Source organism: Muntiacus reevesi, chromosome 2 (genome assembly GCF_963930625.1).
Source record: "Muntiacus reevesi chromosome 2, mMunRee1.1, whole genome shotgun sequence".
NCBI classification, from domain to species: domain Eukaryota; kingdom Metazoa; phylum Chordata; class Mammalia; order Artiodactyla; family Cervidae; genus Muntiacus; species Muntiacus reevesi.
In genome coordinates this window covers 235212147-235230934 of record NC_089250.1, presented here as the reverse complement: position 1 = coordinate 235230934, position 18788 = coordinate 235212147, and the positions used below count along the sequence as shown (strand labels likewise).

The 18788-nt window shown below is 40.8% G+C and overlaps 1 protein-coding gene across 1 annotated transcript in view; it reads right to left on the bottom strand.

Moving 5' to 3' along the window:
- FTO (FTO alpha-ketoglutarate dependent dioxygenase) overlaps nucleotides 1-18788 on the bottom strand; it is a 417069-nt gene that overhangs the window by 235702 nt on the left and 162579 nt on the right. The window contains exons 6-7 of the mRNA XM_065925350.1: nucleotides 11558-11701; nucleotides 2985-3104 (exon numbers count right to left, since the gene is read on the bottom strand). Coding sequence (XP_065781422.1) covers nucleotides 2985-3104; nucleotides 11558-11701 — 264 coding nt within the window. The remainder of the gene's footprint in view (nucleotides 1-2984; nucleotides 3105-11557; nucleotides 11702-18788) is intronic.

Here is an 18788-nt window from a genome sequence, read left to right as displayed (position 1 = left end):
CACAACGCCCCCTCCAGGGGATCTTCCCAACCCAGGGATCGAACTCACATCTCCAGCGGCTCCTGACTTGCAGGTGGATTCTTTACCACTGAGCCACCAGGGAAGTTTCTAGCTCATGTAGACAAACAGGTAAAACCAGAATTATACTGTGAAAAAGAAATTCTCTCAAAATGAAGCTGCCTTTATATATACATCCCAGGAAAAACTGGATCATACTCTGTACAGCCTAATTTTAACTACAGAACTAACTGAGGAAATTTCACCACGAAATTTTCATCACCTCCAATCCAGTTGTACAATGCTCCATTTTGAACTGATTCATGTCTTTGGAGAAATCCATTTTTGTGATACTGTTAGTACGCTAAAAGGATTACAACATTCCTCCCCCTAAACATACATCCATGAAAAGGTGTGGTTTAGAGATTTAAGGAAAAGGCTAGATAGCTGGGACTTCTGGATTCTGACTCAGACTTTCAAACTGGGGTGCCATCATGGTTGTGACTTGGTATTTTCATTATTATAAAACAGGGATTGGCAAAAACTACCTATTTTTGCAAATTGGTTCACTGTTTCTAGCACATCTCATAAAGTCTGCACAGCGGTATTCTCTCAAGAGTTTAGCAGGCTTTTATCACTTTTCCACTACATTACAAACTCGATGATATGGAGGTAGAACAGTGAGGGGGTGCGGGGCATGACCCTAGAGCTGGTCTTCCTGAGTTCTAACTCCAGTTCCCCGATTCAGCTGTATGACCTTGAGGAAGTTAGGGAAACCTTTTGTGCTCTAGTCTCCTTGGGCTTCCTTGTGGCTCAGACGGTAAAGAATCTGCCTGCAATGCAGGAGACCCCGGTTCGATCCCTGGGTCAGGAAGATCCCCTGGAGAAGGGATAGGCTACCCAGACCAGTATTCTTGGGGTCCCCTGGTGGCTCAGCTGATAAAGCATCTGCCCGCAATGCGGGAGACCCAGATTTGGCCCCTGGGTGGAGAGGATCCCCTGAGAAGGGAAGGGCAACCCACTCCAGTATTCTTGCCTGGAGAATCCCCATGGACAGAGGAGTCCATGGGGTTGCAAAGAGTTGGACATGACTAAGGGACTCACACACAATACCACACAAGACTCTCTGTGTAAAATGGGAGAAAAATACCTACTTTATGAAATTATCATAGACATTAAATAAATTATATATATAATATTTAGAATAGTGCATGGAACTTAGTAAGTATCATGTGCGTGCATGCACGTGCAGTCACTAACTCATGTCTGACTCTGCAACCCTTTGGACTGTAGCCCACCAGGCTCCTATATCCATGGAATTTTCCATTTCCTCCTCCAGGGGATCTCCCCAACCCAGGGATTGAGCCTGTGTCTCCTGCCTTGGCAGGTGGATTCTTTACCACTGAGTCATCTGGGAAGCCTGATTTGGTATTATTACTACAATTTAAATTTAGACTTAACCCAAGTGGCCTCAACGTACCTTCCAGCAAGAGTTCCTACTACACATGCCCTGAATTCCATGCTCTGGTCACACTATACTTCCCCCCTTATGACCTTGTTTTTAGAATGACTGGGACATAACGCTTCTCTCAGAATGCCTTCTGCAACCGACCCTCCTTCTCCCCACTCAAGGTCCCCAAAAGCCACATCTGTTGTTCACAACTGTCCCAGCTCCAATGCTCTGAATGTAATACTCCTGCCTCTGGACAGTGATTTTTTTCTTTAAATCTCTATTACAGGATTTCATTTGAGTTAATGTAACACCTGGCTATATTCACGCTTCTCTCCGTGGTAACCCAAATGCAGTGGTTAAGGGCACAAGCTCCAGAGCCAGGTGGCCTGGGATTCAGTCTCCCTCTGCCACTTACTCCATGACCTTGGGCGAGGCACTTCATTTCTCTAGGCCTTGGTTTTCATGTCTATAAATTAACAGTTTCTGCACCTCACCAGACTGTCCTAAGAACTTTAACAGTTTAACTTTAAAAGTTAATATAGGGAAAACTCTTAGAATAGTGCCTGGTACCTATAAAAATGTAGATGAAGTTTAGTAATTAATTGCTGCATTGTTCTCATGATCACTTCCCAACATATGTCTAACATGGTGCCTTGTATACAGGAAAAGTGAGAAGTGAAAGTCACTCAGTTTCATGTCCAACTCTTTGTGACCTTATGGACTATACAGTCCATGAAATTCTCCAGGCCAGAATACTGGTGTGGGTAGCCTTTCCCTTCTCCAGGGGATCTTCCCAACCCAGGGATTGAACCCAGGTCTTCCGCATTGCAGGCGGATTCTTTACCAGCTGAGCCACAAGGGAAGCCCAAGAATACTGGAGTGGGTAGCCTATCCCTTCGCCAGCAGATCTCCCCAACCCAGAAAGTGAACAGGGGTCTCCTGCATTGCAGGTAGATTCTTTACCAGCTGAGTCATCAGCAAAGCCCTGCACATAGGAAGTGCTCAGTAAAGGTTCACTGCACTGAACTCAGCTTGTGCTGATCAAATCCTGGCTGTCCCCATTACCTTACAAAGAGTAAGTACAGTGGATTTAGAATGTTGTGTTAGTTTCAGGTGCAGACCAAAGCCACATATACCAAAGCATATATATATATACACACATATATAAACCTATTCTTTTTCAGATTCTTTTCCATCATAGGTTATTACAAAATACTGAGTAGAGTCCCCTGTGCTATACAATAGATCCTTTCTGATTATCTATCTTATACACAGTAGTGCGTCTATGTTAATCCTAAACTCCCAATTTATCCCTCCTCGCCTCCCTTTCCCCTCTGGTAACCATAAATTGGTTTTCTAGGTCTGTGAGTCAACTTTTGTTTTGAAGATGATTTCATTTGCATCATTATTTTAGATTTCACGTATAAGCTATATCATATGATGTTTGTCTTTCTCTTGCATTGACCCAGGCAAAGCAGGCAGCCGAGGGCTGATAGGGCATAACATCCCAAGAAATTCGCTCCCAGATACTTACCAACCACTCCATCTTTCTCCACATCTCTTCCAGCTGACTCATGGGCTGATACCACCAGTCAGTACACTTTTTGTGTCGACTGCCTTGAAACCAAAACTGTCTCAGCCATTCAAACTCGACCTGGGGATCATAAAGACAAGACCGTGGTTATAATGTCCCCGTGATGGACAATCAAGGACAGTGGACTTCGTCACTCAGCTCTCCTCCAGTAACTTCACAGCCATAGGGTGAGAAAAAGTGAGAAAAGCTCAGCCTAACCAGTTCCCAATATAACTCAAAGTCTCTGGAGCCTTTTCAGAAAGTCAGGGAGGAAGTAGACTTAGAGCTTAGGGAGACAACCCAGGTCAGGCTGGGGAGGGGGTTTTCAGCCACATTCATCATTCAGACATGAGGAAGCTATCAGTCAATCACGACAAATCCTGAGATCCTAAAGCATCTGACAGCCTGCGCTGTGTAGGGTGGGAAGGGCATAATCAAACAAAATATGCTTTCATTAGACATCTTTATTAAAGATTAGTGCTGCAAGGAGATCAAACCAGTCAATCCTAAAGGAAATCAACCCTGAATATGCACTGGAAGGACTGATGCTGAAGCTCCGATACTTTGGCCACCTGATTAGAAGAGCTGAGTCATTGGAAAGACCCTCATACTGAGAAAGATTGAAGGCAAAAGGAGAAGAGGACAGCAGAAGATGACATGGTTAGATGGCTCAATGGACGTGAATCTGAGCAAACTCTGGGAGACGGTGAAGGACAGGGAAGTCTGGCGTGCTGTAGTCCATGGGGTTGCAAAGAGTCAGACACGACTTAGCGACTGAAAAGCAACGACGAAAAGAGCAAAACACAGACACATATTAGGAGGTGCCAATTTTAAGTAATTTTAGATCTAAAATAATCAAAGCATTTACCCATGGGCCAGGAGGAGCTGGCAGTGAGGTGTTCATGTAACTGAACAATATGAAGTTAATTACGGAGGCACACATTACACCCATATAGCCATTCAAATTGTCACTTTCAATTCAGTCAGGGCAAATGACAATAGGTGAAAAGCACAGTAAAGCCACTAAGCATTTCTCTTCCTTCCTAAGAACCTACTATGGTAAACTTCAAATATTTCTCTCCTCAGCACCCTTGTACTCTAGCCAAATCCCATGATTCATCTGGTAACCCATCGCCTTCCCAAGTCTCAGTCCATGTGGTCTGGGTAGCGCTCCACTTCTAAAACCAGGAGTGGAACATGCAACCCCATCTGAGCCAATCAACCCATCACACGTCTCCAGTCACAGACACGGGCTTGGGGGAAACAGGCATATGATCAGTCAGAATAAGACTGTCAGAAGATTCAGGAAAAGGATTCTGCAACCATTTTGAAGACTGGGAAGAATGGAAGCAACACAGTAGGAAGCAGCTGCAAGATGAACAGATTAAAAAACCAGGTCCTAGTCAAATCAACTGACTCTTGATCAAGCTACTTCTGAAGCCCCTTAGGCTTAAACCGTTTCAGGTTGAGTTTTCTGCTTCCTGCACTGAAATAATCCCAACATATGTAGGTGAAGAGACCAACTTAAGCTTTAAAAGCATAAGAAGTTGTTTCCTATGTTTTTTCTATCACTTATCTTCAGTTTGAAAAGCAAATTTTACCATCAAAGTACAACTTCATTCATCCCAAAGCTCTTTTTACTTCTGCTGTCTAAAGAAATGTAGAGCTTTCACAGCTTAATATTGGTTAAGGTTGGCTTTGCTAAGGTAATCATGCTCCATATACAGGCACTGAGTTATTATAGTCTTCACCTGTTACCACAAAGAATTTTTTGTTTGTTTATCCACACTGAACTTTCATGAGGCAAACAAAAGCAACTTGTGAAGATTTAACAATGGTGAAAACCACTCAAACAACTAACCTGAGAACACCAAGTCATATGAAAGGGTTTTAGTTTACATTAACTAAATGTTTGTTTGATATGTAGAACTGATTTCAGTTAAAGCTGTTTAAACAGGGAAAAAAGGGAATGTAGACAATATTCAGACAATAGCTGCTAAACTTTATCTGTGGTATTAAAAGACAGTGGTTAACAGAGGTAAACTTTACTGCTTTGAAAGGAAAATGAATACAAGTGTAGTTCAACTTCTCTGAAAATACAGGTTTAAGAACATTATTTATTACAAGGAAAAAAAAACAGAGTTCTTTTTAGATTTCACATGAAATTTGTTCACATTACAGGAACAGCCTGTCAGCAAAGCTTCAAGCCCCTATGTTAGGGAGAGTTGAAAGGGTTTTGCTTTTAATTTTTTTTTAATCTTTGGGCTGGTTATTTCCACTATGACAACAAAACACACAAGCCTTGGCAACCATGATATCACAGGAAACAAAATAATTATCATTTGTAATTAGTTCATTCAGTCTGTAAAGGTACAAGAGTCTGGATTTCAGTATATGAAAATTCAGAAGAGTGGAGCACACTTGGAAACTCTGCTATAGGACAAGGTAGCAAAGAAATACCTTGTCCGTTTTAATAAATAATGATGTTTGCTTCCTCTTTAGATGCCCCAACTATCTTTTGAAACAGACAGTGTCATGGTTAAGAATAAAGTCTCTGGAGTCAGTTCTAGGCTCCACTCCTGAACAACTCTGTCATCTGTAAAATAAAGATAATTACATAATCACCACATAGTTTTGTGGTGAGGATTAAGTGGGTTGATAATGAACAGCCAAGCATGCCGGACACTTGGGAGATACTAAGAATACAGACCAAAGGAGACCACAAGGCCCAGCACTCCTTGTCCTCAAGAATCTCACAATCTTATGAAATTTTTGAGCAAGAAAAGTTTTAACAACCATGTTAATTCATGCTCACCCCCTGTTCCACTGAGGCCAGTCCAGAAAAGTTCAACCCTGAAACTTATACCCAACAAGAGTTTTTTTTCAGGCGTGGAAGTACTGCCCATGAGATACAATCTTTGTGGGCATGAAACCCACTGGTATGCATTTTAATCAACTCCGTAACCTGGCTTTTTCACTCTGACATTGTGGGCAAAAACTATTACAGGATATTCATCAAATACTGCCCTCGCCAGTTCTAACATTGCCAAGATAAGCAGTTGGCACTTTCCTTAAAATTAATTAAGAAAGCAAAAAATATTTCCAGCTGCCTGATTCAGTTGGGGTTACCAAAATAAAAGCAGTCAGCCACCCTTCTACCCCAAACTCTGCAGATGAGGAAGGAAAGAGGCAGGGCAGATGCTGCATAAAACCAAAGGGCCAGGACTCAGAATAGAGCACAAATCCTATTACTTCAAGGCTAAAAAGAATCAGTCTCACCATACTGGCTGACTGACAATGGTCTAGCCATGACTAGAGGAGGCTCTTCAACTCTTCTCCAGAGGGTAGTCCCTCCGGCCAGGCTCTCAGCTTCTCTTGAGGTGCTGTCATTGTTCATGATGCTTTTAAACCACACTCCCAGGTTTCAGACATGCACTTAATGGAAATTCACTAATATCTGATCTTTGGTGTAATGACAATACAATGATACGGAATACCCACAGGTGTCAGAAGGTGCACTGACAAGTCTAGAGAACTTGCAGGATCTTGAAGGGCCTTCTGAATCTTCAGAGAAAAATGAACACATTTCCAACAGTGTTAGTTATGTAGCTATGACCCAGAGAATCATCTCTTAGAACCTTTCTAATTCACCTGCATCTGACTGCTCTGTGGAACAGTCAATAAAGGGGTCAGTCAAGAAAAGCTTTTCTCCTAGAAATGTCTAGAAAACTCTGAAGGTGAAGCACAAACAGAATCCATCTGCTGACCTGAACCGTAGTCACTGGGAACTTAGGCAATGGGGAGCAAAGCTTATAAGATTCCCAAATCACATTTCTGAGTCACTACATCACTGTACAGTTGGAAATCATTTGCATCACTCTTACAGGTAAGCGAACGTCACCTACTTCTGCCAAGTTAGTTTCAATCCTTGGTTTGATCCCAGGTCAGCTTATGCATGAGGGGTGGGAACATGCCCACAGGGGTAAATGTCTCACTGTAGCAAATGAAATAAGTGTTTTCAAGCAGAAAAATATTAGAATGATATTAATATCTAATATTAGATATTAGAACAGGGAGACATGCTAAGGCTCAATCTACAAAGAGTTACTCCATGAAAGCCCTCTCGCAGGAGTTCTAAGGAAGAAACAGGTCTGATCAGCACAAAATGAGAACCAAATGATGACATCAAATAGTAATGGGTTGGCCAAAAAGTTCATTTGGCCAACATACTGTGTTCATAACATCTTATGTTTGTAACATCTTATGGAAAAACCTGAATGAACTTTTTGGCCATGGAAAAACTTGAACCAACTTTTTGGCCAACCCAATACATTCTCCTAGGGGAAATTTACTAGGTGACAAGAATGAATTTCACATTTTATAATTTTTAAGAAGGAAAAGACTATTTTATAAACACAGAGGAAGGGTCTATTAAACTTGACCAAAAACCTGTTTAAGCATCTTAAATTGGAAAAACAGTATATCCTTCAGGTACTGAGTTCCGATCTCCAAGGTCCCCAAACTGCTTAGTTATAAACTATCTAAGACAAGGAAGACCAACCACATTGAAATCCGCACAGCACAAAGGTCTTCAGACATAAAACCAAAGGCTTCATCCTATAATTAGTCCAGCAAAGGCCTTTGAGAGACAGGAAAGCGCAGAGTAAGAAGTGTGGGGAAGATTATGGACACTCATGCTCTCATTCACAGAGCAGAACACAGCAGAGCGTGAGCATGCCAACTCGCGTGGCAGAAGAAGAGCATCTGATGACATGCCCTGACATGTGGAATTCATTCTGAAAGCAAGGACATGATCTTGAAGAATCAAAGACTGGGAGGTTGGAGAAGACTGGTAAACATGCTACTTAGATTAAGACCTCCCCATTCAAGCTGAGGCTAGCCTCAAGGGGCTAACATTTCTGATACATCTCTGCCCCCATCCCCCCCACCCCACTAACATATACAATGTCAAAAGCAGCCAGCCACTTTCTCAAGCACATGGGTTCAGATGACAGTATTTTTCCTCTGGTTAGATAAACAGTGTGATTTTACAGACAACCCCCACCCATCGCTGGTAACAAAACATCACAGTCAGTCACAGAAGACCAGAAAGGATGGAAAAGAGCCCACATACGTGTGAAAGAACACATCCATCCCGGTGCATCGCTAGCCTGGCTCCTAAACCTGCAAGGTGTTTATGGAAGGTGATACAGAGTAAGACGTAACTTTGCATCCAAGTCTAACTGAGTGAGGTCACTGGGCCCACAGATGCTTCTCTTTCCTCAAGTTCTACTTCTCAGCAGGGTCTCCAGTAGGAATTGGTGGCAGAGAACACAAGCCACTTGGTAAACAAAAGGGAGTGAAGAAAAGTCAGCCCTGGGTTTAGATGAGCATTAGAAGTGATTATTATTTCCCTGAAAGGCAGAATTTCTCTGCCTTTGGTTCTGGAGATTATGGCATATTTCACAAACTATGGAGCAGCTCATAAGATAATTAAATATCTTTTTAAAGATATTACATGACATTAAGATAGAGACACAGATTTAGAGAACAAGTGTATGGACACGAAGCAGGGAAAGCAGGGGGAATAAATTGGGAGACAGTGACATTTACATACTACTATGTATAAAACAGATAACTAATAAGAACGTACTGTATAGCATGGGGGGGGAAAAGGAAGCGAGACAAAACAGTAGGACATATATTAAGTTAACCTTAAAAATGCATTCCAATATACAGTAGGTACAGACAAATACTGTTTGATTCCACTTACATGAGAATAGGGAAATCCATGGAGTCAGAAAGTACATTGGTAGATGCCAGGGGTCAGGGGTGTGGTGGGGCAGAGGAGGCTGGCTGAGGACGGGGAACGGGGACTTAAGCGTTTAATGGGGATAGAGTTTAGTGTTTAATGGGGACAGAGTTTCAGTTTAGGAAAGCTAAAAATTTGGGAGACGGATGATGGCAAGAGTTGTACCACAACATGAACCATAGTGCTACTGAACCATACAGTTAAATATGTTTAAAATAGTATGTTTTAAAATAAAATAAAATAGTATGTTTTATATTATGTGACTTGCATCACAGTAAAAAAAAACATTGAAAGAAAATATTAATGGCTCTGTGTGAGCACTGTTCTCCTCTGCTCAAAACCCCTCAGTGGTTCCCTAATACCCTCAAAGTAAACGGCAAAGTCCTGGTCCTTACAGACACCTCCAGCGACCAATACAACCTCCAGCTCCTCGTCCCCTGGCACGTCTCCATGACCTCATCTCCTGGAACTCTCAGCCCCACTCCCACCATTTACACGGGACTGTCCCTCAGCTAGTCCATGAATACCAGGCATTCTCCCACTGTACCAGCCCAAGCAGTGGTTTTACCCTCTGCCTGAAACACTGTGACCTGGATATCCACGTGGCTCCCTCCCTTACCTCCTTCAAGTCTCTGCTCAAAGGACATCTTATAGTGGGGATGCTCTCTGCTTATCTTAATCTCCTCTACTTTAGTTTTGTCCAACATATTATATAATGAACTGATGGAGGGTATTTATTGTTTACCATCATCTCCCTGCACTAGAATGTCTATTTTACTTACCAGTCTATCCAAAAACCGTAAAACGTATGCCTACAATGTGGGAGACCCAGGTTCAATCCCTGGAAGATCTCCTGGAGAAGGAAACGGCAACCCACTTCAGTATTCTTGCCTGGAAAATCCCATGGATGGAAGAGCCTGGTAGGCTACAGTCCATGGGGTCGCAAAGAGTCAGACACGACTCAGTGACTTCACTTCACTTATCCAAATGCACCTTTCCAGAGTGCTTTGTGCATGTTCAGTAATTATTTATTGAAAAGATGATTGGGAACATTTTTGTATTCTAAATTCTCCACCAATCATTCTAACTAAATCAAAGAAAAAGTCTTTGATGGATGACAATCTTCAATAATTCTCTACCACTTGGTAACCTCTTTTTTTATATACTTTTTTTTAAGGTATATTTCCCCACCATGAAGGGCTTCCTGGATGGCTCAGGGGGTAAAGAATCTACCTACAATGCAGGAGACACAAGAGATGCAGGTTTGATCCCTAAGTTGGGAGGATCCCCTGGAGGAGGGCATGGAAACCCACCCTAGTATTCTTGCCTGGGAAATCCCATGGACAGAGGAGCCTGGAGGGCTACGGTCCATAGGATTGCAAAGAGTCAGATATGCTGAAGCGACAGAGCGCAGACACACATGCACCCACTACAAAATGCACCCATTTTCAGTGTAGAATTCGATGACTTTTAGAAAGTGTATGAAGTTCTGCACTAATCTTACTTCTTAACATGAAAAATGAAGACTGTAGGCCCAGTACCTTCTTTAGCCAAAAGCATCTGCTAGAATAGCATAACATTGCTGTTTTCACAGGCTAGAGTTTTCTGGTTATCTTTTCTTTTGTCCGCTGATATTGGCTTTCCACTTAAAAGTGGTAATATAAAGCTTCCTTTTTAAAGATTTTTATTTACATAAAAAATGAGCTGATTCTTTAGAAAATACTAAAAAGATAACAATAGATACAGTCCAAAGATATAGCAAAAATTGACACGGTATTCATGAAAATACCAAAGTTTGTGAAACACTGACTCAGGGGACCCAGACCTGCTGGTCTCACAGACTTCAGAATTTTGTAAACAAAAGGCACCTGCTCTGAGGATTCACCTTCAGTTTCCATCAGTCCTCGTCGGAAGATTATCCTTCATGGGCCTCTTGCATTTCTACACACCTTGCCTTTTGTTTCAGCCTCTCATTGCAAGGATGTGTGTATATTAATACCCTTGGAAAATATAATTTCTCTCCCCAGAATAAAGGGCGGGTTTGATAACAGACTTAGAGGAAAAAGATGTGCCTTGATTTGGAGCAAAGGAAAAGCCTGCCTACTGCCCATCACGAACAGGTTACCCCAGCCTGGGTTCCTCTCCTACTGTGCTAGGCTTAATTGCTCAGTCATGTCCAGCTCTTTCCAACCCCATGGACTGTAGGCTGCCAGGCACCTCTATCCATGGGAATTCTCTAGGCAAGAATACTGGAATGGGTTGCCATGCCCTCCTCCAGGGGATTTTCCCAACCCAGGGATTGAACCCAGGTCTCCCGGATTGCAGGCAGATTCTTCACTATCTGAGTCACCAGGGAAGTCCAAGATAACTGGAGTGGATAGCCTATCCCTTCTCCAGGGGATCTTCCCGACTCAGGAATCGAACAGGGGTCTCCTGCATTGCAGGTAGATTCTTTACCAGCTAAGCTACCAGGGAAGTCCCCTCTCCTATTAATAGAATGTAAACCCTCCATGCACACACCATCTGGCATATGCTAACTGGCCCTCTGTGTGCGGTGGAGACAAAGGCTGGCAGAACGGGCATGAAAATGCTGATGCTCTGGCTACTGTCTTGTTGGAAGCAATGAACCATCCTTGGTCTCTGACACTCACAGCAAACAGTGGCCGATTACTTCGTTAGCTACAAGTAGGACAGAATCATCACAGTTTTTGGAAGCCCTTACCTCATTGTGGATTTCTTCTCCTTGTTTCAAAACCACCGACTCCAAGGATTTCAAAGAGATTTCTCCGTTTTCTGCCTCATCGCGGACATTCTGCAGGGCCACCTGGCAGCGCTGTGAGATGTATTCCAAGGTCCCCGTCGAGCACTGTGGAGACAGAATCAGTCACCAAGGTGATAAGCGAACCCCAAGTTTACCAACGCCTCCCTTCCTAGGATGTCTGTCCTCTTCCTGGGCATTTACCTGGCGCCCTCTCAACTCAGCCTATGCTTCTTAACCCAAGACTGACCACAGCAGCTTTCTCCTTGGGCTCTGTGCTCCCACCTTGGCCTCCCCTGGGCCACTCACGTTGCTATTTTCTTATTACATAGGTTTCGCATCTCCAGAGAGTAGGCTTCTGGAGGCTAAAGCCCTGTTTCCAAATGTATATACTCTACACATACCACAGCACTGAGAACTGAGTCTTTTTTTTTCTTTTTTTGTCCTGTTGTAAGGCATGTGGGTCAGGATTAGTTGCCTGACCAGGGACTGAAGCTGTGCCCCCTGCAGTGGAAGCATGGAGTCTTAACCACTGGACCTCCAGAGAAGTCCCTGAGTCTTAAAAATATATATATAAAACAAAAACTTAATAAGTACCTATTGGAAAGTGTTAGTCGCTCAGTCATGTCTGAATCTTTGCGACCCCATGGACGGTAGCCAGCCAGGTTCCTCTGTCCATGGGATTTCCCAGGCAAAAATACTGGAGTGGGTTGCCAATCCCTTCTCCAGGGGCCATTCCTGACTCAGGGATCGAACCTGGGTCTACTGCATCTCAGGCAGGTTCTTTACCATCTGAGCCACCAGGTGACAGGCCCTAAGTAGCTATTGGAGGAATAACTAGTTAACCAAGAAGTCAAGGATGCTAACTTTATCTCAAGTGTCCTGCACCTAAAAATGAGGGAAATAAAAAGGTAAACAGACAGTGGAACTGGTTCAAAAACATCCAAAATACAACAGCAATGGGGGGACAAATGAAGCTATAAACACAGCAAAGGATTCATTTTCCTTTTCGGCAAGAAAGTGTACACTAGGCAGTTGCAAGTCGCTGGCAGAAGAGAACCTTCAAATCGTGGAGAATCTGTGACTCGTGCCCTCAAGGCATGTTCAAAGGCATCACCTAGTACCTGGGCATGAGCAAAGGCACAGGTAACGGGCCCACCCCTCTTTCATCTGTGGGAGCAAACAGAGGTCAAAGGGACAAACTCCTTTGAATGAGCACATGTCAGAAAAAAAAGAGGATGCAGGCGGAGTGTGCATCCGTTTGTTTTGATAATGACACAACTTCCTAGGATGATAAAAAGCAAGTTATAAATATATTTTAGACCCAACGAGGGAAATGTCTCCCCAAAGTATTTTTATTATTTACAATTTAAACAGATCCCGTCGAAATAACCTTGAAGGCTAATCCCCTGGTACAAAAATTCTTTGCACGGTTACTGCCACTTTACACAATGTGACCTGGGCACGCCTGGGGGAAACAAAAAAAAAACCAAAGTTTCTGTGCCAAAACCAGAAGCTTGACTAATAGGTATTTTAATATGACGATCCCAAAGTGCTGGGAATAGAAGGGCAGCAGCTCCAATGTGCTACAAAGAAAAAACAAAAACTAGAATTGAATTACCACTCGCCTTTGTCCCATGGGCAACTCTACAACATATTTTTTTCATGACATTCTGTCTGTAAACATATTCCGCCTGTACCTTTACTTTCCCAAGTATGGTGTAACCTCCATGAGAGGCAATTAACTGAAATGCCATCTTCTATAACAAAAGATTAAAACAACACAGAATTTCCCATCAATAAGGGACCAGTTAAATGAACTCTGGTGAAGCCATACTTGCTGCCACCAAAAAAAAAAGGGGGGGGGGTAGGAATATATATACATTTTCTGGGTGATTAGAAGTCATCTGATATAGAGGAAGATGAATTCTAATCACCCAGAAGATGTATATATATTCCTAAAGAACTTATAATCAGGACTAGTTTTTTTAGGTAACAGTTGGTATTAAGATATATTAATAGCTCACATGTCCTAAAATTTACCCACTTAAAGCATATAATTCAATGTTTTTTAGTATATTGAGCTGTGTAACCATCACCTCAGTTAATTTTAGAGCATTTTAATCACTTGAAAAAAGAAACCCTGTCCATTTCAGCAATCATGCCGTCTCATTTCTCCCAGCCTTCCCAGCTCTAGGCAAACACTAATCTACTTTCTGGGTCTATAGATTTGGCTACTTTGTATATTTTGTATAAATGAAATCATACAATCTGTGGTCCTTTGTGACTGGCTTCTTTCACTCAGTCTTATTTTCAAGGTTCTCCCATGTTGAACTGTGTCGGTATCCCATTCCTGTTTATTGTCAAATAGCATTATCAAATCATTCAGCCATAGGGATATGACACCTTCTGTTTATCCATTCATCAGAGGATGAAACTTTGGGCTGTTTCCACTCTTTGGCTATTATGAATTAAGCTGCTTTGAACATTCACATACAAGTTTTCATTTCTCTTGGGTATACACCTAGGCATGGAATTGCTGGGCAATATGGTAATTCTATATTAACCTTCTGAAGAAGTGCCAGGCTGTTTTCCAAAATGGCTGCACTATTTCACATTCCCTCCAGCAATGTATGAAGGCTTCAATTTCTGCATATCCTCAGAACACTTGTTACTGTGATTCTGATTATAGCTATCTTCTCATGTGTTTATGGGCCATTTGTCTATCTCCTTTGGAGACATGTCTATTCAGATCCTTTACCTTTTTAAAAGGTTGGATTCATGTCGAAGTATGGCTAAAACCACCACAAGTGTGGTGGTTTAATTGCAAAGCATAATTGTAAAGGATAATTGTAAAGCAATTATCCTCCAATTAAAATAATTTTAAAACTTTTTTAATTTTAAAAAAGGTTGGATTATTTATCTTTTCAATCACTGACTTGTAAGAGTTCTTTACATATTCTAAAAATGGGCACCTTGTGAGATATATGATATATATATATTTGTAATATATTTACAAATATTTTCTCCCATTCTGTGGGTTGTGTTTTTTACTTTTTGATGGTAACCTTTGAAACATCACAGTTTTAACTTTGGTAAAGTCCAAATCATCTATTTTTGATTTGATAGCTTATGCTTTTGGTATCATATCTTTTTAAAAAATTTCCTTCTCTAAGAATCACATGCTGCCGCTTCTGCTGCTGCTGCTAAGTCGCTTCAGTCGTGTCCAACTCTGTGCGACCCCGTAGAGGGCAGCCCACCAGGCTGCCCTGTCCCTGGGATTCTCCAGGCAAGAAACCTGGAGTGGGTTGCCATTTCCTTCTCTAATGCATGAAAGTGAAAAGTGAAAGTGAAGTCACTCAGTCCTGTCCGACTCTTAGTGACCCAAGGGACTGCAGCCTACCAGGCTCCTCTGTCCATGGGATTTTCCAGGCAAGAGTACTGGAGTGGGTTGCCATTGCCTTCTCCTAAGAATCGCATACTGATAAATAATTATTCATCAAGGTTAACTAAAATAAAGCAAAACAAAAAATGCAGAATAGTGTGCAGGCTACTAGCTATGTAAGAAATTTTTAAAATTATCATTAAATACATATGTGTTTGCTTATATATTTATTAAATATCACTGAAAGGATTAAAAAAATATCTGATAATAGCAGTTGCCTCTGGGGAAGAGGAGTTGGTTGGGTTGAGGAGAGACACATATCAACTGTACACGCTTAGATATTTTTTGAGTTTTGAACCATTCAAGTACCTATTCAAAATATAATTATACAAAAAAATTTAAATTTAGAAAAAAAAAAGATATTCTGTGTTGAATCTCAAGAACATTCTATCACAACCAGAAAAAAATAACCTAAAACCAAATAAAGATTGAGAGTCATCAGACATAACCTAATCACATTTTTGCAACCAAAAACTGAATAGATTTCTTCTGAGTAACTAAAATGAATTTCAGAACAGCATTTCCTTAAAACAATCTGTTTCCTACATATTGTGAATAGGCAGAAAATAGCAAATTATTTTCTTTGGCACAGAAAAAAGGTCAAACTTAATATTGCATGAGGGAAAGGATAGTTGTAGAACAAGAGAAGCTATAAAGTTGCATGGATTTTTTTCTATATATATTGAAGGAAATAGTAATGTTAACAATAGTGATGGGGAAAAAAAATCTTTTCCCTCTTCTGTTATTGAAAAACAGTTAAGATGAAATTAAAAGCTTTAAGCAAGATAAAAACATAATGCTGTCACCTTACCCTATTTTAATTGAGTGTGATTCTTCATCCACACATAGCTGTAATCAATATACACATATCAATGTATATGCTGTTTTTCATTGTTTGTACATAAGTATTCCAAACCACCATTTGCAATGCTGCTCAATGAGCTAATATTAACAATTTAATTAGTGAGTCACATAATATGAAGGTGTTAAGGTTCTATTCAACTTTTCACTACTATTAATCATGCCAGGTAAATAGTTTTTTACATATACTTCTTTTGAATTTTTTCCTAGGTTTGAGATCAAAAATGTTATTCAATATTTTTACCATACCATAAAAATATTCATGGTGCTTTGGACATATTCCAATATAGCTTTCCAAAAAGTATGCTTATTAGAAAAACCACCAGAAGTGCATGAATGTGCAGTTTTACTGTAACTTCACCAGCACTGAATATTATCACTTTTGATTTTTGGTAGAAGTAAAAAGTTAAACTTAAAATGATGATTTTTTTTTTTTTAATTACATTTAACTTTAAGGTACTTTTTGAAGCCTGTATATACAGGATCATGTAAAACAGAATGAGAAACTTTTTCTTTTAAAAGGCCAGATAGTAGATATTTTAGGCTTGCAGGTCATAAGGTCTGTGTTCAACTACTCAGCTCTGCCATTGTAGCTTCAAAGCAGCCATAAACAATACATAAACCTGGCTGTGTTCCAATAAAACTTTATTTACAAAAACAGCTGGCTGGCCCACAGATCATGGAGGGTACTGACCATGATCATATACAAAGCAGGACAGTCACATCATTCACATTATATGTATCTAATCAGTAAAATAACATAAGCTTCAACTAAAGTAGAGATAAAAGGTACAGGTTTGGGATTATATTTTTCTCCTAAGAGCGTCACTGTACATCTCCATTTCTTTTTTTTAAATAAATAAATTAATGCTCAAAACTTTCCCTAAAAACTAGAAGACACAAATATAGCTATAACTAAACAGAAAGCTAAACCTCAGGACATTTTTAAAGCACTGCCACTTTAGTAAAGTTGGTCATCTAGGAAAAAAGGAAGTGAGACCAGAGGTATCCTTTAAAACACAGTATGAAGGGCTCCTTATTGTAGGAGGTGGAGAAGGAAATATGCTCTGATCTCTTACAAATTTTAATCCCAAATTTCCATTTGTCTGCTGGACCTCTCCACTTGGCAGCTCTAACTCAGACTGTTTAAAAGTGAACTATATTCTTTCCCTAGTGTCTTAGAACTACCTGCTTATAGTAACGTCATTTCCAAATCATCCAGACTTGCAACCTCAGAGTCACCCAAGAGCCTGGCCCATGACAAGCATCCAGTAAAGAGAAAATTGGTTAGTGTGTTCATTCATTCACTTGTTCATCCATTCATTCATTCACCCACTCATTCACTCTTATATTCCCTCCTCCACTGCATTCAGTTGCCAAGTCTGTCACTACATTTCCTACATTAGTCAAGGGAATTTCTTCTTTTCTCCTGTAGCCACTATTTTAGTTCAGACTAATAGGTTTAATTGATGTCTTTATCATTTTCATCTTCTGAAAGATATCTCCAATATGTCAATACTGCAATAAATAAATCATCAATAATCCCCATCTACCAACCAGTTTTGGAGTAGGAAATGGCAACCCACTCCAGTATTCTTGCCTGGAAAATCCCATGGACAGAGAAGCCTGGTGGGCTACAGTCCATGAGGTCTCAAGAGTTGGACATGACTGAGTGACTTTCAGTTCAACAACCAATTTAAGTTTGTGAAAGTGAAAGTGTTAGTCGCTCAGTCAAGTCCAACTCTTTGTGATCCCAGGGATGCCTTGTTCCAGGGGATCTTCCTGACCCAGGAATTGAACCTGGGTCTCCTGCATTGCAGGCAGATTCACTACTGTCTGAGCCACCAGGAAATCCCTTAATTTAACCACACACACCTAATATCCAAGATCTTTCACAATCTGGTCCCATTCAGGGATCAGCCTTTATCTGCTAACACTCCTTTTCTAGCATCCTTGGATTCAATCAAAGTTGAGCCATTCAATATTCCCCTTGTAGCCCCATCCCAAACCAATCACAATACTTCCACCTGAGTCCTCATCCCACTAGCTGACCTCAAATGTCCTAAAATTCCCTAATCCCTCACGTTCAAGTCTTACATGTCTACCTGTCAGATCACTCATGAAGTCTTATGCTGTTTTGCTACTCTCTATTCTGTACTCTACCTCCTCTTAGACGGGAAGCATCTTAAAGATCCCACACATGTCAACTACTGCTGTTTCCAAGTGTCTAAAAGAACACCTTGAACACTGGAAAGTTACACAGAAGTTTGCAGAATGGATGATAGAACTAAAATCACTTCCCTTCTTCTGAGTAGTAACTTTTAGTCAATAGCAACTCTTCCAATTAAGATTTGTTGATGACATAAATTATCTTTACTGTGTTCATTCCAGTGTATCAACAGAGAGTATCGCCTTCCACACAGAGTTTTGGCTGTTCCTGTCTCCTACTAGCTTTCATCAGGATAATTGAAAAAGACAGTAATAGTAATAGTAGTAGAAATAGCAGTAGCAACAGTAGTAGTAGAGGTAGTAGCAATTTAATATATATGTATAGCAGCTAACCTTCTTTGCAGGCATACTCTGTATCAGCCACTGTTCTAAAACACTTACACGTATTAACTCATTTAATCCTCATAAGAACACTCTGAATTAGATGTGATTGCTATCCTTATCAAATACATTTTCCCAAACTTCTTATTCATCATTTTACACTAGCCCTCGAAGCACAGCACTAATCACCCTGTCCACTCTTCCAGATTGAATTAGGAAAGATGCAAAGATATGTGTAAGTAGCCACACACTCAAAAGAGTTCCTGGGAAAGTTCTGACTAGAAAGACAGATGTCTATAGCACCTTGTATTATACAAAAATGGAATCTTTTTTGCATAA